This window comes from Micromys minutus (assembly GCF_963924665.1).
Source record: "Micromys minutus genome assembly, chromosome: 1".
Taxonomy (NCBI): Eukaryota; Metazoa; Chordata; class Mammalia; order Rodentia; family Muridae; genus Micromys; species Micromys minutus.
In genome coordinates, this window is record NC_137969.1 from 154,512,981 (window position 1) to 154,536,669 (window position 23,689).

Below are 23,689 nucleotides of genomic sequence, written 5' to 3' on the forward strand. Positions count from 1 at the left end.
CCAGTACTGAGCCTTACTAGAGAGGATTAAGCTCTGTTACTTTCCAGTCACCCCCTCCCATGAGATAGTACTTCCATAAGACAGTGTATCTTTAAAACTCAATTCAAGCTGCAGCCCTCCCCAACATTGTCCTGGCTCAGAATATTTACCTAGACCATTTAAAGCCCTCAAACCCACCAGCAGTTTCCCTGGAGAACTCTCCGAATTCCGGAGACTCCATTACATAATATCTTTTACAAACTCTATTCCCAGCTCCAGTGGAAGATGGATTCTCGTCCAGTTTGCGGAAATTCCACGCGTTCGCTTCCCTTTCCTGGGGTTCGATTCGGCCAGTGCCCACCCTAGGCTGCAGCAATAGCTCCCGCTAGGATCCCCCGCCACTCTCAGAATTCAAAACTACCACCCCGAGGTGCAGCGGTCCGGTCCCCGGTGCTCCAAAGCTAGCCTCGTGGCCCGGTGCAGGCGGGGGCTCGCGTCGCTACGACTGTCTCGTATCCCGGGCCGCAGCGCGCTCGCGGGGCCGGAGCCCGAGCCCGGATGATCGGCAGCAGGGCCAGCTCGGTACGCCGGGCTGCGGAGGAAGGAGAGGGGGAGGAGGAGGAGGCGTGGAGGGAGGAAGGGCCGGGGCAGCCCCGGAGGGAGGCGAGGGGGAGGGGAGGGGGCCGGCCGGCCCGAGGGTGGGGGGGCAGCCAATGAGCAGCGCGCGGCGCGGGGAGGGCGGAGGGGGGGGGGGATGAGGTAGGATGGGGGAGGGCGCAGCCGGAGCAGCGGAGGCTCCAGCCATAAACAAGCGCCCGGAGGAGCGGCGCGGGAGAGAGTCGAGCAGGGCGCAAGGAACGGACGCCACGGACCTTCTGCTGAGCTACCGCGCCCACTCGGCGGCTCGGGAGGCGGGGACCGGCCCGGAGGTTGCGCTGCCGTCGTCTTTACGCGGCGATCGGGAGCAGCGGGGAGGACCAGAAGGAGCCACCAGCCCTGCTTCTTCGGAGCGGTGCGCAGCCACCGCCGCCGCCAGAAGTTTGGGTTGAACCGGAGCTGCCGCGAGGAAACTTTTTTCCTCTTTTCCCCCTCCCGCCCGGGAGGAAAAGGAGGAGGAGGGGAAGCCACCCGCCACCGCTACCGCTGGCGCCAACGCTCGTGGGCTCCGGGTCGGCGCGGCCCGCAGGGGCGGCGGGGGCCTCGCCCCGAGAGGGGAGGAGCGCCCCGGGGGCCCCTAGTGGGGCACGAGGACCGCGGGCTGCGGGTGCGGCGGCGGCGCGTGTGCCCCGCGCAGGGGAGGGCGCCCGCCCGGCTCCCGGCCCGGCTGCGAGGAGGAGGCGGCGGCACAGGAGGATGTACTTGGTGGCGGGGGGCAGGGGGCTGGCCGGCTGCGGGCACCTCTCGGTCTCGCTGCTGGGGCTGCTGCTGCTGCTGGCGCGCTCAGGCACCCGGGCGCTGGTCTGCCTGCCCTGTGACGAGTCCAAGTGTGAGGAGCCTCGGAGCTGCCCGGGAAGCATCGTGCAGGGCGTCTGCGGCTGCTGCTACATGTGCGCCCGCCAGAGGAACGAGAGCTGCGGTGGAGCCTATGGGCTCCATGGAGCCTGCGATCGGGGGCTGCGCTGTGTCATCCGCCCCCCGCTCAATGGCGACTCCATCACCGAGTACGAAGTAGGCGTTTGCGAAGGTACGGCTGCCCTGCTGCGCGTCCCCTCCCACCTGGCCGGCGCAGAACAAAGTTTGCTTGAGACTTTTCCCAGAAGAGAGAAGGATCCCGGGGAGGAGGGACGGCCGCTGTCCCGGGAGGGTGCCCTAGATGCCCGCCAGGGGCGAGCGAGGTTGGGTTGCGTGGGTGAGCTCCTCTGAACCCGCATAGACACACACAGGTGCGGTGATTCGGGTTTATGCTGGGTGGCCTGTTCTCGCCCCAATCGGGTCCCCTGTGCGCAGGGTGGGGGGGTCACTGCGGAGTCTGGCACGCGCGAGCCCCTCGGGGAGTCTGCCCCTGCTACCCTGGCCGCATAGCGCAGTGTGGCACCGAGGGCGTACCCAGTCTGCGCAGCCGGCTTCTGATAGCGAAGTAGACCTGTGCTCTAGCCTGCACTCCCTACGTGACTCTTACTGTTTTTTTCTTTGCGCTCTTCCTTCACCTCCTTCTTCCTCCTTCGCGTAGTAAATCAGTTTTAGCTCCGGAATATGTCAGTCCAGGCGAAGTTACACATGGCGATTACTCATTTATTTCCCTATTGGAAACAGTCAAAGGCTTACTCTTCTGGATGGCTAAAGTGGGTGGGTGGGGGCTGCACCTGGATTGAAAAGTTACGGTTCACTACAAGAGGTTTCCTTTCAAGAGTCGGTATCCACGTGTTCTAGAGCTTGAGCTGGTGTCTTTTTGTTTGTTTGACAGCAGATTCTGCTCTGCTTGCTTCACTGTGGCGCATCGTGCACCGCGTTGTGTGGAGGTACTGAGGGTGGGGGCGTTGGTAGTGGAGCCTCCCTGTTTCCTAAGCACTGTTGGACCCGGTGGGCCTCCATCTGCACATAGCTCTACTTCTGCTTCAAGGTGCCCGATTAGTTTTGAGGTCTAGAGAGGAATAGTGAGTTCTTTTATTTTGACAATGGGCTGGATTGTCTGTTAAAGGTGGGGTCCCTGCCTACTTAGAGATCAAACATTAGGCCCTCAATGCTATTTCAGGTATCTTGTCAGTGATCGACTCTCACTTGCAAGAAAGCACAACTGCTCTCTGCCTTTACTGCCGTCAGACAGCCCCTGGGACATGGGTGTATCCTGCCTGAAGCATCCTCCTGTCTGTCTGTCTGTCTCTCTCTCTCTCTCTCTCTCTCTCTCTCTCTCTCTCTCTCTCTCTCTCTCTGTGTGTGTGTGTGTGTGTTTATTGAGCTGAGATGCTGGAAAGGACAAAGGTAGGGTGTATTAAATGGCTTCAGTGCTGTGGTAACTCTTTCAACACACAATCGTTTATTTTTACCTGTGGTTTTTAAGGTTTTTGACAGTTGTGGAAAATCGTGGCAGCCTTCCTGGTTTGGAAGCTAGTGGGCAGTAATGAGTACAGGGCCATGCTCCTTTAGGATAGTGCCTGCAAGACCTCATTTTTTCCTGACACATAGAAAAGGTCCTCCTGGTCTCCTTTTACAGCATGGGTTTGTTTCTCGCTCAGGGAAAATAGTCATCAGACAGACTAATAGAATTTCATGTGTTTTGACTTTAGGCGTTCTGAATAACTTAGGCTAAAAGATGCTTCTCTGAAACCCTACATGTGGAGTGCATAACTTGACCCAGCCTCCTATAGATCCGTAAAGAACTAGGAGGGATGTGGTTAAACGCAGTGGAAATGGTGGGGCAGTGAGAAGGGCTTTGGGAGGCTCTGGAGAGGGTGACCCTTGTTTGTTCTTCATGTGTTTCTGGTGAAGGGAATGCTTGGGGGGAACATTTACAGTAATCAAGTGTTTTGGCAGCAACACCCAGTGTCACAGAACAGCATGATTTTGGCAGTCTGTTAGGGAGCCTGTCATTGCTCTGAAATATGGCATCCCTCATGCCTGCCTTTCTCCTGGTAACACCAGGTGCACAAAGTGTTGGCCTTGAAAATGCTTGGAAGTGTTTTTTGACATGAGTGTATTTCAATTAGTGCTCTCTCTAACACATTTCAGTTAGCAGGCCTGTTTTCAGCTCAATGCTGTGGGCACATCCCGCTCCCCCTCCATCCTTTCCTTCCCTCCTTCCTTCTTTCCTTGACTGTTTCCCTTTCTCCTTCCCTCCCTTCTTCCCTTCACTAAAAGCAGTGAAATAGAATCGGAAAACTATGAATCTAGGGTAAAAGAACAGAATTTTCTGGCATGATGTAATGCTTACATTTGGAGAGGTCTTCAACTTTCTAAAATTTCAGTTATTTTTACATTAATATAAGATGCACAGGCCACATAAGTTAGCTGAGGAACCGTTTTTAGCATTAGAGGAATCTTAAAGTGTTACTGGTTGTCTAGAAGGTGCCCCCAGTTTTTCACTTTTTTTATAACTTTGCATAAAATTTCTCAATGGCCAGTGCTTCCCTCAGTTTCCATTTTGATTCAGAAATTCGTGTGTATTGTTATCATAACACATGAATAGGGGTGGATATATTTTATTCATGTAGAAAATCTCTCATGCTGCATTTTCTGCACTGAAATGACCCCTACTGGTTGTATCTGTTAATGAAAAGTTTTTTGCAAGCTTATTTAGTTGGTTACCCTGAGAAAACATTTTCATGGTAAAATAGGACTAATCCACCTGCTTTTGAAGATGTGACTTAGGTACAAGTGTGTATTACTGTTTGCTAACTTGCAGAAATGTTTGTTATTCCCATACTGACTTTCTTGGGAAAAGGGAGTGGTGTAAGTACACTTCACTGAATGAGCTGGGTCAGCAGCCCAAATGGGCCCTTTTCCTTTCAGGTTTTTATGGCACAGTGACCCCTAAAAATATGTGAACAATCCTAGCCATAAAAAGATCCTGAAGGAAAAAAATTAAATTGTAAGTGAATGGGATTGTGAATCAAGGGCACGCTCACTAGAATCTCTTCTTTGCATTGAGACCATTATTTTTAAAAACCCCAAGTTAGCAACTATGCATATTTGAAGGATCAAGAATGGAGCTGGTCACCAAGGTTTTGTCTCCTCTGTCTTAGAATGTGCGTCCTGGCCCTTCAGTGGCACTGATTCCCTTTCCTGTTCCCATGCATCCTGCGAGTCTTCCGGTTGGCCTTTTGCAGTATCTGAGCTGCACTGTTTTCTTGGATCAGCATCTTTCTCCAGGGAAGTCACCTACTATCCTAAAAATCCCGAGCTTGGCTTCTCACCCTAGAAGTTTGGATAGGAGCGCTCTTAAGGCATCTGAGCTTCAGAAACTAATGAAGTGAGATTGGGAAGAAAGAATGTTTTCATTGGACAGTAAGGACTACATTTGGAACGGAGGGAAAGAGGCCTTAGGATTCAGGCTTCACTCAGGGTGGGCAAGGTGAAGAGGCACCATCAGCCTTTTGTCTTAGGGTGATAAAGAGGAAGTTGCTAGATTGAGTTTGACATTGTTAGGATAGAGCTCAAGAATGATGTGGACACTGCTGAGCTTTCTTCTGGGGACAGTGCTGCATTAGGGTCCGGTGTCAGTGACAGCAGAGGGGCACAAACTTTTTTGGATGCTTTGACTCTGTGGCCTCACTCTTTATAGAACTGAAACTGTCACAGTTTTCAAAACTATTGCCAATTAGAAAATGCTGTCACAACTCAGTCTTCACTGGTGCTGTAGCTTTCCATCCATGGCTGTTTACATGGCAGCAAGAACCTAAGGTTGTGTCGTGGGAGCTTATAACAGAGAGCATGGTTGTGTTCAGAAGTACCCCTGAGAAGTTACAGTTTCTTTATCTGTCTTCTGGGATAATCTGGAGCAGAAGATGCCTGCTTGGGGTGGGTGGGAGGTAGGAGAGGAGCCCAGAGAGCAGTTTCCCAGGGCCAGGTAGACATATCAAAACATTTGGTAGGGCATGAGGTATATAAAAGCTGCCCCTTTTACTCTGTGGGAGGACCTGAAGTTGAAAGTCTGTGGATTTTTACAAATTAAATGAAGAAGAGGTAGGGGCAAAGCTAATACTTCTGTACTGAAGTTAGGAAAACATTTCAAATCCAGTCTTCCAAACTGCTTTCTGGAGCAATGAATGGATTTCATTCTCCCCCTCAGAAGGTCCACGCTTTGATTCCAGAGAGAAGCGAGCAGAGGGCATCGAAAAGATGTTAGCAGGCTATGGGAAGAGAAACTTAATTCAAGTAAACAAGGAAGTAATTAATTCCTCCTCAGAGTAAATATTGACAAAAAGCACAGGATGGACTATTGACTGTACATACAGAAATGACAAGGCAAAATGACCTTCATTTGGGCTGTCAGGCTTACAAATTCTCGCTGCTGTTAAGGAGTCCTGTCACAAAACACTTGGCAAAGAACCTATGAGCTGGGAACTATAGGGGAGAAAGGCTATAATAGCAGGCCCTGGAACTTGTGCTGCTAGCCACATGGGGATAAAGTTAAAGACTGGGAAACTTTGTAAGCAGAAGTCTCATTCATTTATAAAAGATTTTTAGTGTTTTATAAATGCATTGGTGTGTGTATATGTGTGTGAGTGTGTATAAGAAAGTGAGTGTGTATGAGGGTGTGAGGAAGTGTGTATGAGAATGAGTGTGTATGAATGTGAATGAGTGTGAGAGTGTGTATGTGAGCATGTGTATATTTGTGTGTGAGTGTGTGCCTGTGTAAATGTGAGTGTGTGAGCAAATGTGTGTGAGAGTATGTGAGTGTAAATATGTGTGAGAGTATGTGAGTGTGAAAGTGTGTGTGTCTGAGTGAGAATGTTTGTGTGAGAGTGCATAGGTGTGCAGTGTGCCATCCTTTGTGCTTGTGAATTTCAGAGGATATTTGGAAGTCAGGTTTTCTTCTTCTACCCTATGGGTGCTAGGGATTGAACTCCGGTTGGCAGGCTTGGCAGTGAGCACCTTCCCCTGCTGAGCCATCCCTCCCACCCTAGGCAGGTCTATTTATGAAGGAAAATGAACAACCCCAGACTCTGGACATAGTAACCATGTATGGGAGCTATTGGGAGATTTGGTACAGGTCTCTGTTCTCCCTGGCTTGGTTCCTGTCCAGCCATCTGCGTGTAGAGTCTGGGGCTACAGAGAGCGGCCTTATGAAGCTGGAAGATTTAGATAAAATGGTGACCCCAGAAAGTGGGCCGGCTAAAGGCTAAGGAATGGGAAAAAGAAAAAAGCCTTGAATTCCTCGTAGCACAACTTTAGCACAACCATCACCCTTTGAAGAATGGTCCAAAACACATTCCAGAGATTAATTGTGAAATTCCTGAAAAATGTGGGTGTGTTTAACTCAGGAAATGGTGCCAGCAGGAGAGATGACAGGGAAGCCTTCAACTGTAAAGGAGGCAGGGTGGGGGATGGTGAGGAGTGGAAGGTGAATATTTCTGGCAAAGCCAGTTCCTTGTTAACAGTTGTTACGCCATGTTCCAGAGGAGTTTGGAGACATCTCAGTGTGGGCCATTTAATTATTTGAGGCCGACACGACAGTGCAGCTAAGCAGGCACCAATTTCTGTCATCTTCCAGGTCTACTTCTCCAAAGCAGCATTTTCAGCGATGAGGCTTGCTTTGGCCTATAAATGCATCACTCGTTCATCTATGTGGGAACCCTGTATGCAAGGCTGTCTACATGGATAGAAGGAAGCCAGGGGTCTGGGGAATCATGCAGGACTGTTCTGCATTCTGTATACAGTCCTCTGCCTATGGGCCCTGACCCCTTTGGGGATTGCATTATCAGATGATTTTTATATTACTATTCCTAACAGCAGCAAAAGGCAGTTATGAAGTAGCAATGAAAGTAATTTTATGGCTGGGGGTCACCACAGTGTGAGGAGCTATATTAAAGCATTAGGAAGCTGAGACCACTGCTGTTCACTCTTTTAGTCAAAATAAATAAAACAGATGCTCCCTGTACCCCCACACCCCCAAAGGTGGTTGGAACCATGTATGTTCCATGCAAATAAAGGTGATGTGTGTCTGTATTCTTACTTGCTGGGCACATGGATAAGATTTGTTACTGTAAGAATCAGGTTCTGAGGCTTGGAAGAGCTCAAGTTTGGTGGGGAAGAAGGAGGCTGCTGATTCTCCTGAGAGTCCTTATGGTAAGGTGTCAGTGTGCTTCCCAACTTTTGAGCAGGAGCCTGCATTCTTAAAGCTTTGCTAGCCGTTCAGAATGGCTGGTTTCCTCTTGTGGTTTTCTCTTTGTTCTGGCTTGTTCTGAGCAGTACCAGAGTGTGGGCAGTGAGCTGGGAGGTGTCTCCTTCATCTTCTCCCACCCCGTAGCTTCTCTGGGCTACCTGTCCTGGTCAGATCTGAATCCTCTGTCCTGAGGTAGACCCTCCTCTGTTGATGGACAGGGATGTGTGCTAGACTACATCTGTTTAAGGATGCTCTCAAGGTGAGCACAGAACTCTTAAGTGTCTCTTAGAGATTCTGGTTTTCTTCGTGCGTTTTAAAGTGAACACATTTCAAGTCCTTATCTCTCTCCTCCAACCCCATTTTATTCTGAAGGTACGAAATGCCCATGCTTTTGTGGATGAATGTGGAGGGCAGGAATGTGGTTTCTGGTGTGAAATTATCTTCTGAGTGTGTGCTTTCTTATCTGACTAGTGAGGTTAATCATTGGGTCATGATAAGAACTCCCTAGTCTTCAAGAAACACCATGGATGGTAATAGCTGACATCCAGAAGGGCTGCTCACCTAGTGCAAGCATACCAACACCGGACCTGGGTTCATGTTCTTGCTCCATTTAACCTCACTGCTCCTCAACCCTTGTAGAGAGTTAGAAGGCAGGACTCTTAGAAAGGGAGCCACTTATTAGTGACTTCACACTCTGTCACCTCCAGCCATTCCCCAACAGCACAAATGTAGCTAGTTCAACTTGAGACCTGTTATTTATACCATCTCTAAATAATTACTGCAAAGGTTGTAAATTTGGGGCTAAAGGGGGACTAAAATTCATTGAATTGCATTATTAGAATTGTTCACTTAGCTATTTTCCCCCTTGTGGGGTAATATTTCATCTGGAGAGGTTGGGAATCCTAAACTTATTCTAACCAGTAATGTCTATTTTTTTTATGTTTATATTTTGGAAGATTTTTACTGGTAGCTCCTTAGATGTGTGTGTGGGGGGGAGGTTGTCCCACTGATAGTCAGCACAGGATTGAACCTATCTTGAGTTAAACAACTCACCACTCACACGCACACGCACACACACACACACACACACACACCACTTTCAGAACTCTAGGCCCACCTGCTGCAGTAGGTGACCCAAACCTCAAAGCCAGAGGTTTAAATCATCTGTTCCTTTCTAGTTTAACCACTTACTCTGGGTCAGCTTGTTTCCCTATTAAGTTAGGTAGCTCCAACTAACCAGTGAAACATCTGCCTGCAAATTACTTAATGGGCATCTGCTATGGGTCTGGTTTCTGTGTTATAAAATTCCGACTTTTTTTTTCTTTTTGTAAAAACTGGGCTTCTGAAATTTTAATGGCCCACAGTCACCTGAGAGCCTATTAAAAGTGCCGGTTTGGCTACGAGAAATTATAGTTTAGTGGTAGAGCACATGCCTAGCATGTGCAAGGCCCTGACCCCACACCTAAGCAAACAGCCTGAGATGGAGCCTGGTGGCTGTCACTCACGACTGATGCCAGCACGATTAGACTCAGGCCCTTCCCACTATGAGTTCAGTTTCCGTAGCATGAAGTTGATATTAGAAGGGTCTCTTAAAAACTTTCACACACTAAGACTTAGTTGTATTAGTAAATAAGATAAGGCCCTTGTTTCCATAGAGGTAATGGTTTAATGGTGAATAATGAAGGCTGGGGCCATTTATTCCCTGCAGTTCCAGACAGTGAAATCTGAGATGGGGTATACTGAGTATGTCAGGAGCAGGTGAGAGGGGGCCCTCTAACTTCTCCTCAGACCACCAGCATGGAGGGTTCAGCCTCTCCCCGGGAGTCTCTTCTCTTTCCCCCTTCACCCATTCTTGTTTTCTAACCAGATGGGTCCTGAGATAAAACCAGCATTCACATCTTGACTCTGATGGTTTTGTTAACCACAAGACCAGTCTTGGATAGGTTGCTCTGGCTTTGAATTTTCTCAAGTAAACCTAAAGAGTCAGACACTTTACACAATGTAATTATCGTGAAGACTAGAGATAACAAATAATGAATATATATATTGTAGGTGATTATATGGATATGAGTATTATATACTTAAATACAAATAGTGTCCTTGGTAGAATTTTTAATAACTAATATTAATTCTAATTCACATCCTTTCTTATTTTCATCTTTGTTAGCTTTTTCTGTATATAAATTTAGAAGTCAGCTTTGTGCATATACTAACACCTCCTCCACATATGCTCTTTTTTGACAGGAGGCTCAGGATGGTAATTCTGGTCTCAGACTTTGTCCCAGAGAAAATGACTCTATAGTTCAGAAAACAAGGTGTTCCTTGGTCTGACCGGGGGTAACCCTAATTCCCAGGCCCTGTGTAGTTTGGTGGAATGTGAACATTTGCTTGGGTCTGTGCTTCAAGTTCTTCCTTTCAAAGAAACTCATCTCTTTTAAAAGGTAACAAGACAGCAGGGCCAGAGCATATCTTGTTGCTGGTCTCCATCTAGCATGGGTTATCCTTATTGTTACCGTGGATTGGCCTACTGTGGTCTTTGGAGCATCTGTGTTACCACAGGGAAAGGGACAAACATTCCACAGTTAAAGTACCTGATGTTTTCTTTGGTTCCCTGTGTAGGTGTGGTCCCACAGTAGTTCATAACTGTGAGTCCTTCCTTCTTTCCTAGAAATGAGTATCATTTTTACTCAGTAAACATTAGCACAGAGTTCCCAAGGCAGATACTTCATAATGGCTACTGCAGAACAGGGAGAAAAAAACCTGATGGAGATAAAATCTTTGGGCCAGTAAGTAAGTTACAGCCAATTCTTCTGTACAGCCAAACCCTTGCAACACAGCAGAAATTGGATATTTTTCCCCAGACACTCTGTTAGTACCTATCCTTGAGATATCCTCTGTCTTTTATAGGAATTGTTGATATTCAAACACATAATCAAATGAGAAAAACCAAAAGACTACAAAACATAGTTTCAGGGTTTCTTTTATGTCACTGTTAATCAAACCCAAATATAATATCCTAATTTGAAACATTCAAAGATCACTTGTCTTAAGAGTATGTAAGAAGAGAAATTAAGGGGCTGGAGAGATGGCTCAGTGGTTAAGAGCACTGGCTGCTCTTCCAGAGGTCCTGAGTTCAATTCCCAGCAACCATGTAAGTGACTCACAACTATATTGTAGCTTAAGTTCCAGGGGATCTGACACCCTCTTCTGGCTTCAGTGAACATTAGGCTTGCATGGGGCACAGATATATCCAGACAAAATACTCATACATATAAAACTTTTAAGATAAATATATAAATTTAGGGCTGACTATATTTTAAGGCTGTCATATTTTATTTCTAATTTCCGAGGACTTGACATACCTACTGCAAAAGCTTGAGTTATGTGTTCAGAATCAGCTATCCCAGGATTTGTTTTTTGGCTGTAAGATCTAAATAGAGACTCTGTCTGTCTTGTTTAGCATTTCAAAATAAAAATAATAAACAAACATCTCAGATTCAAAACAGAGAGGAATTTCTGGCAGGGCAGGATGGAACCTGAGCTGGCAGAGTCCCACTTACTGGAGGGAACTTACTTAGCTTCATCTCCAGCTTAACTTAGAAAAAGGGTTCACAGCTGTGATCAAACCAGAGGCATCTGGATACTGAAGAGTTGTGACACCTTTCTCTGAGATTCCAGAAGACCTGCCAGAGTGAGAGAAATCTGCCTGGAGGATGTTCCACTTGAACCAGATATCGGCAAGAAATATTTAGATGCCCCCCTTCAACCTCATTTCATGTCAAGATTCTTACACGTGGGGCTGTGGGCTCTGTCCCCCCAGAATGAGTGTTTACAGTCCTGCAGATCTAAAAGGAGTTCTTTCCTCACCTGCTCTGTTACATCTTTGGCCCTTGATTGGTGTTGTTGTTGTTGTTGTTGTTATGGTTGTATGATCCAAGTATGGTAAAGGTGTGGGTTTCAGAAAATCTTGTTTTTGGAAATCAAAGTAGAAGGCTCTTTAAATGACTTTAAAAGAAAAAAAAAAAAGAATGGGATTGCTGTAAGCTGTTTAAACCCAAGTTCGTTCGTATATTTTCAGAAAAAAATTAGGGAAATTGTTACCACTACCTATGCCTTAAAAATAAAAGGCCAAATAACTCCATAGTTTAACCAAAGTAAGAATGAGTTTATATCCTGGCTTGTTTCAGAAAGGATCTGAGGCTTTTCACAGAGGTAAATATCACCAAAGTCTTACACCTGAGAACTGTGTGCTGAAGGAGAAGAAAAAAATAGTCACAGTTTCTGGTGCTTCTTCATCATCTAAACAGCTCAGTGACTTAAAACTCTCTAAACACGCACAGCTTCATTTCGTCTTCATTTGTCAAAAAGGAAATTAGGCAGTCAAAAGAAATTACCTGAATGCAGGGAGAGTAATCATGGATCCTAAGCCTGTTCTCTCATAAGATCTGAGCTTTTATGACCCACAAGTGCTGGCCAAGGATCAGGTATTACTGTGTGTTTACAGAGTTCAGGAAGGAAGAGTGGTAGCCATCCACCTGATGCTAGCCAGGTGCTGGGAACTGTAAGGATCAGCAGGAAACCAAGAAATCTGCTCTGCTTGTGTTTATTGGGACAAGCCTGTGACAGCAAAAACCACCATTATAGGGATATTAGTGACATCTTCTAACTGCCTGCAGTCTGTCACTGTTAACTCTGCTCTGATCGACACCCAAGTCTGAACTGGCCTGCTGCTTTCATTCTTTCTCCATTTCTCATTTGCTTTGTTAATTATTACAGTTATCCTGGGCCCAAAGGAGGTAGGTGACATACTGCAGAGGGAGAAGCTCGGGCAAAGACAGGCCAAAACTCGCCCCAATCCACATACTCCTTTATGCCTCAGATACTGGGGAGAGCTGAGTAATTGCTGCTCTTCCTAATAACTGCGGGCAGCAGCCAGATTCTCTGCATTCTTTTACCTTTGCTGCTGTTTTCACTTGCCAGGGAGTTTCCTTAAGGAACAAACAGAATTTAAAGAAACATCACTCATAGTGCACAAAACCAGGGGGAGGTGGGCCACATATGCAGGGAGCTCCTTGGAACCTCACATTACAAAGATGACATGATACTGCATGGACCAAGCTCCCAGCTGTCTTGGCTACTGACTGAGCCTTTTAGACTCTCAGTGAAACAGCACATCTTCACTCAACTTGTTTTCAAAGCACAGACCAACTCTAAAGCTTAGAAAGTTGCATCTTAGAGTTTCTAGAAACTTCCATTTTTCCTTTGCATATTACCCCAAAGGCTTGATACTATGAGCCCTTGGCCCTGAAACTTGGTAATTATATTATTCTAAAGACTGTGAAGTCTTCAGCACTGCCCAGGTTTATGACACTGGTTCATTCCAGTCAGAATTTATTTGCTGATAGATCTGCTAAATGCTGTATACTCGGAAATGATAACACGCAGCATGTAAAGAACTCAGCACCTAATTAATTATGACTTGACTTCCCTGACTTTGAATTCAGTTTCCTAAGGCACAAATTGCTACCTATAAGAACCGATTTTTTTAGTGTTCTATAATATTTTGCTTCTTATCCCCAAATAATTCTGTCTTCCAATCTGTGACACTGTTGAATGTTCACTAGTGACTGGATGGGTGTTTTAACTGGTCGGGTATTTTATATTGTATCAACACCTGCTCTTTTCTTGTTTCAGATGATGGTATCAAAAGTTAAATCCTGTTTCAGACCTTATCTTGTCTCTTCTTGTCTAGCTTGCTAGAGAATTAATAGCTAATAACCATCTAAAACACTGGCCTAAGAGAAGCTTTTCCCATCATAGTCTTCTGCTTCTGTGCTGTATAAATATGTCCTCATTTGGGTTTCTTCCTGCTTGAGTGGGACATCTAGCTGATGTCCTTGTTCTGAAGGCTTGGCTTTCAGAACTCTGAGTAGTAAGTGTGTGTGTGCGTGTGTGCCTGCCTTACTGTCTGTCTGTCTGTCTGTCTGTGGGACAATGAGTGCATGCTGGGAGGCTCAGTGGAGACTGGCCTTGCCCTTTCTTCACATTGCCCACCCTTGTAGTTTACCCTCCTTCTCTAGCAGCCCCTTGCCAAAACAGATCGCAAGTGCCTCGGAAGCCTTTGGAAAACTACTTCCCTGTGCCCTTGCCCCCAAGTTTCTCCCAGCATGGTGGTGGATTTCAGCCCTCCAGGTATCAATCTGTTCCCAGAAGTCAGTGCCAAGCTTCCCATCCGTCATGAGGACTTCTTCTAGTAAACCACCTCTGCACTAATCGCTAATGGAGTCTGTGAAATGTACACAGGGTCCCAGAACTACTTGGGTGCTGTGGCATGTCATAGCACAAGTCAGTAAGTGATAAGCGTGTATAAAACAAGAATCTTTATGATTGGTCTAAAAAGAAATTCCCCAGGACAGAACAATGTTTCTGGGGTATCAGCAGACCCTGAATGGTGCCTTTCCAGAAGCATCCTTGAGAGAGAGGAGAGAGAGAGAGTGAGGGGACCTGTTATGGCTCCTATAGGGTGAGTGCCCCGTGCATGCTGCCAATAATTTCTGTCATAGTACTTTAGGTGTATGTTGTTAATGCTGACTTGTTGAATACAACTCTGGATTAGCACACTAAGTGTTTTGTAGACTATCAGCCCAAAGGAGCCGTCTCCTAAGGTTGTACTTGATTTATTAGAAGTGTGTACTATGAGTTGACATTGGACATCTGACTCAGTTGCTCTCTGTGTTATTCTTTGAAACCAAGTCTTAAGCTGAGGTGAAAGCTCACTAATTTGATTAGAACAGCTCACCAGTGAGCTTCAAGGATTCTTCGAGCTCCACCCCATACCACCCTCACGCCTTGACCCCCAAGGACTGAGGTTTTATATCGGCACATGCCCAGCTTTTACATAACTGTGGGAGATTTGAACTTGGATTCTTAGGATTGTGTGACAACCGCTCTAGCGATTGAACCATCTCCCAATCTCCCAGGCCCTGCTTTATTCATTATATTTGAACACAGAATGGTTTTAATTGAAGTGCTTTTGCTTTTGAACTGTTTGTTTAATTGAAATATTGGTGAGAAACCAAGTAGAAGTTAGGACTATTACTGACATTTCTTGGTGGTAAAAACAAGTTTTATCTTTAAGAGCAACGAATGCTTTAAAACAGGCTGTTATTAACACACAGTTGTTTGACCTTATAAAGGAATTTTAGACGTGAGAGCCAAAAGAAAACACAGAAATTTAGGGTGAGAAATTGTAGACATCTGTAGGGAAATAAACAATCTAGGAGAAGCCAAAGGTGGTTTTTGTTTGTTTGTTTTTGTGTTTGTTTGTTTTTTTTTCTGGATAGAAATCATATTATTTTCAAAGACTAAACTGGGAAAAGGTGAAGCCTTAGCAGCCGAGTTTATTGATTCTCTATTCAGAAAATTATATTAGACCCTTAGAAAGACAGAGAAAAAAGAAAAGTGTTTGCCAACAGAGAGCTGGAAAACTTGAGAAAGATATAGTATTTACAAGTTTTAATAACATAAAACACGTCCAAGAGAAATACATAATTGCAGCTGCATTTGGCACTGAAAATAGTCCATGGATTATGTTTTTGAAATTGTCTGTGAATATGTAAGCTCATGCCCTTGGGTAATAAATACTTGGGTGATAATGTTTCTTGAGAGAATGGAAAAATAGAAGGTGTTAGGAAGTAAGAAAGGGCACAGTGTGGCATAGGAGGAGAAGAGGCAGCATTGTTAGGGTGTATTTTATATGCATAGTCGTTACGGTTGTTTCTAATCTTAGTGTAGTAAGTGTTTAACTTTCCGTAGGGCTATGGTAATTTCCATATTTCTACGGCAAGCCCACAGGTAGGGTGAAATTAGAGTGCCGAGTTAAACAATCCGAGCATCTTGCTCCTACGGTTTCAGGTTTTCCAACCTGCTTTCAATCCTGGGCAGAGACCCTTGGAAAAACCAGAAGCGAGGAAATGTGCTCAATACATTTGTCGTGATCCTGAGCCACCAGAGCTAGCAGCAAGGCCAGGAACTGGAAACTGGGTGTGGTGTCACTTTTCAGAGTCCCTAAAGCTGCCTGCAGAGCCTTTCAGATGAGCTTCTCATTCCTCAGGCCTTCTGCTTTTCTTTGTGAAGCCTTCCTGCCCTGCCCAGGAAAAAGTAATGCCACCCCCTCCTCCTGGGTGCCCATAAATAGCCCTTTTCCCTTCCCTTCTTTAGGCCTTTGATAGTGTGTTAGAGTTCATATTTCTGCCTTCCTCCCTGCCTCGTTGTGATCCACTTCAGTGCCAGGATTGTGTGTTATTCTGGCACTTGGCACACAGGAAGAACTCAATGAGCATTTGTTGACTAAATCTAGACTCAAGGTCATCCAAGATATTAGACAAAACTTTTCCGTCTCAACCATTCAGTTTGTATTGTGGAAGCTGAAATGAGAGACACTTACTTACCTGTTCCCAGAGCCCCTGAGAGAAATCATGTCATCCCAAAAGGACACACAGGTGGGTTTTAATCTGTCCACCTCAGTAGGTCTTAATATTTTTGGTAGCATTTGCATAATGAGTTGAATTTAGCCATATTTATTTTAGCAAGTATTTTAAAGCATTTTTAAAATTTATCCATTATGACTTTTCTTATCAGTTTTTCATTAAAATGTCCCCTTTCATAAGCAGGCCCCTCACCTATTGGTAAGAACCACCCTTTTAAGGACACTTGTAAGTCATGGCCAGGGATCTGGTGCACTAAACAAGTGTGGTGAGAGACACTACTAAGAAATGATTATAAACAACCTTGTGAACACAAGTCAGATGGCCACAGGAACACTGTCAGTAAAACAGAGTTCTGGAGTCTCAGCAAAGCCAAAATGGCACCTTCTGTGAGTCATTCAGCTAATTGGGAGGGAATTATGATCAACAGAGATGCCCTGGATGTCGGGTCTTTGTGAAGTGCATGAACCTGACAATGTCCTGAGGCATTTAGGCTCCTCAGAGGAGGAAAATCCTAAACCAACAGCAGGAGGGTGGCCCTGTGTGACTGGGCAGTGACAGTGCCTCACAGGCTTCAGCAGGACTTTCACAGGAATGCCGTAGAAGGAGTTTGGGGAAGCACAGTCCCATTTGGATTTACACCAAACCCTGTAATTTTAGGACTGAGGAATTCCTGAGGATTAGTGGCAAGAGTTATTTTTTCTTCAACACTAGTGACTTTTTGTTTGTTTATTTTCTAAAGGTCTTAAAGTGATTTACAAATTAAGATAGAGCGACATTAGATACTTAAGGGTACAGGCACAAATTATACTAAGCTTCTCAGCTGCCGAGGAAGAAAGATTTGAACAAGATAAAGTACATGGAGCCAAGTCACAGAAACATAATAACCTTGCCCTGACCACAAGAGCGCAGTCCAGCCAGTGCCGGGATCAAACTCAGGCAGAGCCTTGTGTTCTGATCACTCTAGCACTGACCTAGACTTACGCCCTTCTGTGTGGATAAATCCGGAAGTAAACTTAAGAACCCATTTTCTTAGAGGGCGTTGATAGCTTTTGATGTCTCTGCCACGGTGTTATGTCATTCTCACATTGGCGGTGCTCATCCCAGACCCACCTGAAACTGTTGGTAATGTTTATACTACAGTGGCTCTCCTATCACCCACTTCAGGTCCTATCTGTCACCTGCTGTTGGAACTGAAAGGAGAGCATGATGGAGCAGATAGATGGCTAAGTTACTTGGGTCATCCACAGTCCATAGTTGGGGGGAAAAAAAGCAAAAAAAAACCCAACATGGAGACTTCAAAATAAAGTAATGTAACTTGGCCATCCTCTGATCTGATAACTCTGTAGGAAGGATTGGAGGGTTAAATAAGAATCAGCCTCTAGGCTTTAGGGATAGGTTTCTCCCTGTTTGCATATTCTCTTTTAAAAGACCTTTATCTGCAGGAGGAGGAGCTTTTGACTTGACAGCAAATAGTGCAGTTCTGGGGAGTATGTTCTTAAATCACAATTTTGTAGTCAACTCAAGAGGTGGGTGAAGGATCCTGAGCTGTGTTTGCTGCTGCTTCTGCTGTTGCTGCAGCAAACACATTTACCTTGGGCTTCAGCAAGATCAATGAATGGAGGCTGAGGACCGGGAAGCATACTTGAAGAGGGTGTGCCACCAGACTGCAAGCCAAAGCAAACAGTCCTTGTAACCAAGAAAGACTTCTGGCAGGAGAGAACTGGGGAAATGACTCTGAAGTATAACCAGAAAGCACTGCTTCAGCCACATGCAGAGCTAGGCTCCCCAAGTCCTGAAAAGAACACCTCAAAGCTATTGGGGGGGCTGGTTGTTTGAGCCAGCTTTTGACAAGCTTACCACATCTAAATTTAACCCAGAGAAAGTACTTGAGAAAAGTGATGTTTGGGACAGAGAAGGCAAACTGGGGTGCTGTTGGGGGCAAGGAGAAAGACAGCAAGGTAGCAGCGACCTAGGATAGAGTCTTACAAGAGTGATCAGTGGCCTGGTACCATGGTAGTTGGAGTTGTCCATGAGTCTGCACCCGTGGAAACAGACTTTCTCTGCCACTCTTCAAGGGGAAATACATGTTTCTATATGTGTAATGTGCATGTGCACAGGAAGGTTTCTCACGGGGTTCTGTGCTTGTCCTGACAACAGCTTCTTTTTGTCTAGTCTTTGTGATTATCGAGAGTTGTCCTACTGTCTCTGGTCCTCATTGGTGTGTAGTAATAATTGTATGTAGATTGTTTCTATGCAAGAAGCTGTGCCTGTCTTATATCTTCTGAAGTTACTGTGCTTCTCATGAGGTTCATAGTTGCTAATGCCCCGACCAGGGTGTCAACAGTGGTAGCCTGTTCAAAAACATTGATAAAGAAATTCCTTAAAACTTTGTGTGCTTGAAGATTTGTTGGTGATAAGTTTCTTATGTTGAGTCCATCATGTAAAAAGAAACCTAAACACTATTTCACGGACCCTTTGAAAGTCTATCTAAAGTCCTTTGTAGTTCCCATTTTGAACGTCTTATTTCCCATTGCTAGCTATGTGTACTGGGGCCAAATATCTGGCCTGCTGCTGTTGTCTTAAAGAAAACTATTATAAATGTGGCATGATGGGAAAGCTGTCACTTTTCTTAAGAAAACACACACATGTATATATATACACACATACCTACACACATACATACACACACAAACACACATATACACATACATACACAAACACACACATACACACATATATATATCTAGCCTTCATATATATATATATATATATATATATATATATATATATATATATGTATATATATAGTTTTTTATTTTTTAAACTCTGAATTGTGTAACCTGTTTCTTTCAGGTTAATGGGTGCACATTCCTGTTTTGTTACATGGTTTCCCTCACTATTTAATTTAAGCCAAGTGGTTGCCCTGCACTGACTACAGCCCTTGCCCACTTTACTTTCTCAGCTGTATAGAAAACAAGAAAAAGTCACTCCAAATAAGCTTGATCAGAAAGTTTTCCCAAGTGCCTAAGCTCTGCAAGCAGATGACTGTAGTTGTGCCTTCTCCCCTGCTAAAGATTAGCTACTTAACACTCAGGATCTGCCCTTTTTGTCTCTGCTCAGGGCATAATTTAGTTCTCGATTGCTGTCTGTTCTGTACCAACAGGGCTGCCTTGACTCTAAAGCAAGCTATAGAACTAATGATTGTAGGCTTTGTGCAACTCGTCAACCCACTGAGAGAGACTTTTGAGTTCATTTCCTTTTGGTAGGGAGGGTGGCGTGGGGTAGTGTGTACCAGAATTACACATGCTTCTTTAGCATGGATAATGAAGGTAACTTAGTTCTAAATACGGACTAGATATTAACTTAACATTGAATTTTCAACATTTGTATTGTACATATATCATGTATTTTTGTTACTGTGGATTTTATGTGAGTATATCAAACAGTCTCTCATGTCTACTACTTTATAAAATAAAACATGGAAGCCGAAACATCGCCGAGGCTTATCAGGCACAAAGTAGGTCCATGGTCAGGACTGGTTTTTGAAATCTGACCAGGGAAACATATTTTTTCTATTGTTACTGATTTTCTCCATGTTTCTACAATTCTGACTCCAGTTTTCAACTCAGTTCATGGTATATGTTTCAATTTCTCCAATATTTGAAGAACTCTTGATTCAACCATTTGTAGAAATAGTCTATAAAACATATGATCAATTTTCATATAGATGATTTGTAATTTTTAAGTACCTTTAGATTTGAGGAATACAAACACTTTGGTTGCCCCTATAGTGTATATTTCTGTAAACTATTTATGATTAGAATACCAGTCAAGATATTCTATAAATCAGGAAGACTACCTGGCTACTTTTTATTTGGAGAGAGTACGTATCTAGACTTTTTTAAGACCATAGTGTACAACTAAGTTAGTGTGTGTGTGTGTGTGTGTGTGTATGTGTGTGTGTGTGTGTGTGTATCAAACTAGTACTTCAGATATAACTTTTTTTGACCAAAATACCGACTTAAAGAAGCATAACTTTATACTTCGTCTTTAACACCACCCTCAGAGTGTGTGTGCTGAAGTTGTGTCCTCCAGATGAAGAAGGGTGTAAGAAGACTGCTCATACTCAGAACAGGTTTGAGGAGAGGACCTGGGACTTTACTAAGGTGTAGCTCAGGGTGGGGCTTGTGTTATTGAGATCTGTTTATAAAACCATCCTAAGATGAGTCTCAAGAGATTGGCTCCAGCACTGTGGTTAATCTTTAATCAGCCACACTTTATTATCCACCCAGACTACAAGTGCTGCACTCCTCGAGCTTATAAATGTTCAAATCTATTTATAATGAGCTCTGTTGGTTTGGTTCTTGTAGTGTGGTAGATAGCCAGGCTTCTGCAGAAGTGTAAGGTGTGTATGGGGGTGAGCAGTTAAACAGTAGGTGAGTGGTACCGTGATGTCGCCGGCTACATTTCCTTGCTTACAGAGCCCTGATGTTTGGCCAGCTCAGATGAGCGGGAAGGCGGAGTTGGATTTTGAAAGCTTGGGTTTATTTCTGACTATTTGGAAAGGCATAAATATAGTTTGAGGTTCTGGCCAGATGTAGGTGGTGTATGGAATTGTTTATGGTGCATGTTTATAGTTGCTTCACACTTTACCTCTTGAAGAGTTGGTTCTCCAGGGGAGTGACCCTAAAGTCCAGCTTTGCTATGGGGCTGTCTTCAATATCTCCACCAGTATGCTAGCCGTGGCCATTCTTGCCCTTTCTTTCCGTTTTGGTTTTCAGTACTCAGCTTCTTAACCTGCTGGTGAGAGTTCAAAAAATTAGCATCAAACGTTGAGGAAAAAGACAGGTTCCATATATTCTACGGGCTCTCTGTCTTTGATAGACAGTGTGGGAGATTATAGCCTTGTAACATGTCTGTCCTTCATCACGTCTGGCACGTGGCTAGGGCAGCAGGTGACTAACCCTGGCTAGCTTTAGTGTGTCTGTCAGTTGGTCACTGGCTTGCCCTGCACAGGCTCTGAATTCTTTCCCTTGCTTCTGCCCACATGAAAATGCTGCCCTTGGTTGATTGTCACCTTCTGGCCCTGCGCACATGTACTTAGGTCTACGCCTGGCCAGTGACCACAGCCCTCCTCGTTAGCAGGGGCTCCTGTACCTACGCTGTAGCACTGGTCTAGAGCCCCTTGATTCAAGTTCCTCAGACAGTGTGACATTGTACCTACAATAGACCATCAGAACGGTCTCTGTTTTCCAAGAAGTGTTAGGGGTGTAGTTTCGAGAGATCCTAACTTGAGAAAGTTACTTCCTCAGGAAAAATCTAGATGACAAAATTCCTTAGAGACAAACTATATTTTATTAAGAGAGCCAAAATTGAGTCTGGGTGGAAGTTCAGGCCCTGAAGTAAGTTCACCACTTAGCCTAGGGACTTGTGTGCTACAAGACCGAGTTATCCTGATCAAGCCACTAAATGTTAATTTGTGCTTTCTGTCTGGGAATGGGCATAATGGTGGTGTCTTCTCATTGGGGGTGGTTATGAGAAACAATTAATATGGAAAATAATTGGAGTAGTATATTTGTACTTAGTGCACACAAGATAAACACTCGTTTCCATTATAGCTTTGTACCTTAGCATAGAACAGTGGCTTTTACATAACTGGCTGCTTGTTAAAATACTGAGTTAAGTGGAATATTCACAAGGTAGGAAAGTGGTTTTCTTTTCGCTTACTAACTATAAATAAAGGTGTTGAGCATGTCCCTGTAGGTATGAGGGTATTTACTCCCTGGTTGGGCTTTCCAAATTCTGTTTTAATCAGCGTGCCTGTGATTTGATCAGATCTACCTTACCCAGTCTGTCAGAAGTTTTGTTAATATTTACTGGCTCCTAAGGTAATTTAGGGAAGATGAAAGAGCTTAATCAGGGGACTTATTTCCAGTAAACACTGTTACTGGTACATTCCAAGCTCCTAAAATAGGCAGTGGATATAATAAGAGAGCCCTGTTCTTTTTTTATGAGCTCACTCTGTGTCCTTACTCAGGTAGCCTTTCAGGTGGGCATCCCGACATGGTAAATTCTTTGTACTGAAGTTGCTTACCATGCCTCTGTGCAGCCCCTCAGTACCTAGTATGGGGACATGTAAGTGACAACTGCTTATTGATTGATGGGTCAGTAGTCTTAGGTATTTTTTGTCGATCCAATAGCACAAATCCTTAGAAAGGGTGGCTGTTGTTGATTTTCCTCATAGGTATTGAATCCCACAGTGCCTCTCAGAGTTCCTGCTCATACAAGAGGAATAATGGTCTCCAAATGGCCCAGATGAGATGGTGGGAGGGAGAGGATGTTACTAGTTATCTGGGATTTGTCTAGACAGTACTCCTGAGGAGAATCATTGAACCTCTCACAAAATGAGGTGAGTCAGCCCTTGATTCTTGGTTTCTGTTTTTTTCTTTTCCCCAAAGTAAAGAAAACAACTTTCTTTCTTTCTTTTTTTTCTGACAGTGTTTCATGTGATAAAGAATGTTAGCTGGAGGGCAGGAACCTTGCTTCCATGAACTAGCAGTCACCATTTTTTAAAAGGCCACCCTTTGTCTATTTTGTTTTCCTAAGTGTTTCTTCACATCCAAAAAGTATTTAAACAGATGCCTTATGTAACAGGAGTGCAGAAGCAATCCTTTTTGATGGTGGGGTTTGTAAGAGCTTTAAACAAATGTGTCCATGTTCTCCTGCAAACAAAGCAGCCTGTTCTGTGTGTAAAAACCCCATTTCCACTGCTCATTGTCATTTTAATAACTTCTTTCCCCATTCTAGTTCTCGAGGTATTTTAGGTTCATTTTTTTAAAGCCATTAAATCTTCCCCTGGTATGCAGCTTATAAAAAGAATAATAAATTTATTTTAACATAAGTGACTACAGGGTGATTCTTGTGTGGAAAGATGATTTCACCCTGGTTTGAAGGATTCCTCATTTTGTAGGAAGAATGGGAGGACACGTGGTTGCTTTCTTTACCCCACATCTGTCTCACCCACATTGAAGCGGTCCATTTAAAGTCGGATCTTCATAAAAGGGAGAGCTGTCACAGGCACACTCGATGGGCCGTCTAATTGCCTCTGCTGTCGTCCCACACTGCTTATGTGAAAAACTAAGGTGCTTTAATTCCATCGCTGACAGGAATGTGGTCTGCCAACAATACCGGGAGAGCAGCTCGTGGCAACTCTCTGCAGGTTTTGTGAACAGAACCCTGAGCCATTTTCTCCTGGAAGATGGTGTGTGTACAGGAGAGGGAGGGAGAAAGAGAGAAGGGGAGGGAACCCCAGTAGTTATGTCCGATGATTCGTCACATACAAAGCAGATTGTATGTGTTTGAACCTTAATAAATAGAAGAGAGCCTTACGGTAACCCTTGCTTCATAAGAAATAGGTGGTTAATTGGTCAGGGTTTTTTCCTCTTTTTTAAACAAAAGC

At 44.5% G+C, this 23,689-nt stretch overlaps 1 protein-coding gene across 4 annotated transcripts in view; it reads left to right on the plus strand.

Moving 5' to 3' along the window:
* Positions 1 to 794: 794 nt before the first annotated feature.
* CRIM1 (cysteine rich transmembrane BMP regulator 1) overlaps positions 795 to 23,689 on the plus strand; it is a 170,452-nt gene continuing 147,557 nt past the window's right edge. For all 4 annotated transcript variants that reach the window (XM_080932594.1, XM_080932595.1, XM_080932596.1 and 1 more), the window contains exon 1: positions 795 to 1,663. In XM_080932594.1, the coding sequence (XP_080788720.1) occupies positions 1,333 to 1,663 (331 nt within the window). In that variant the 5' untranslated portion in view covers positions 795 to 1,332. The remainder of the gene's footprint in view (positions 1,664 to 23,689) is intronic.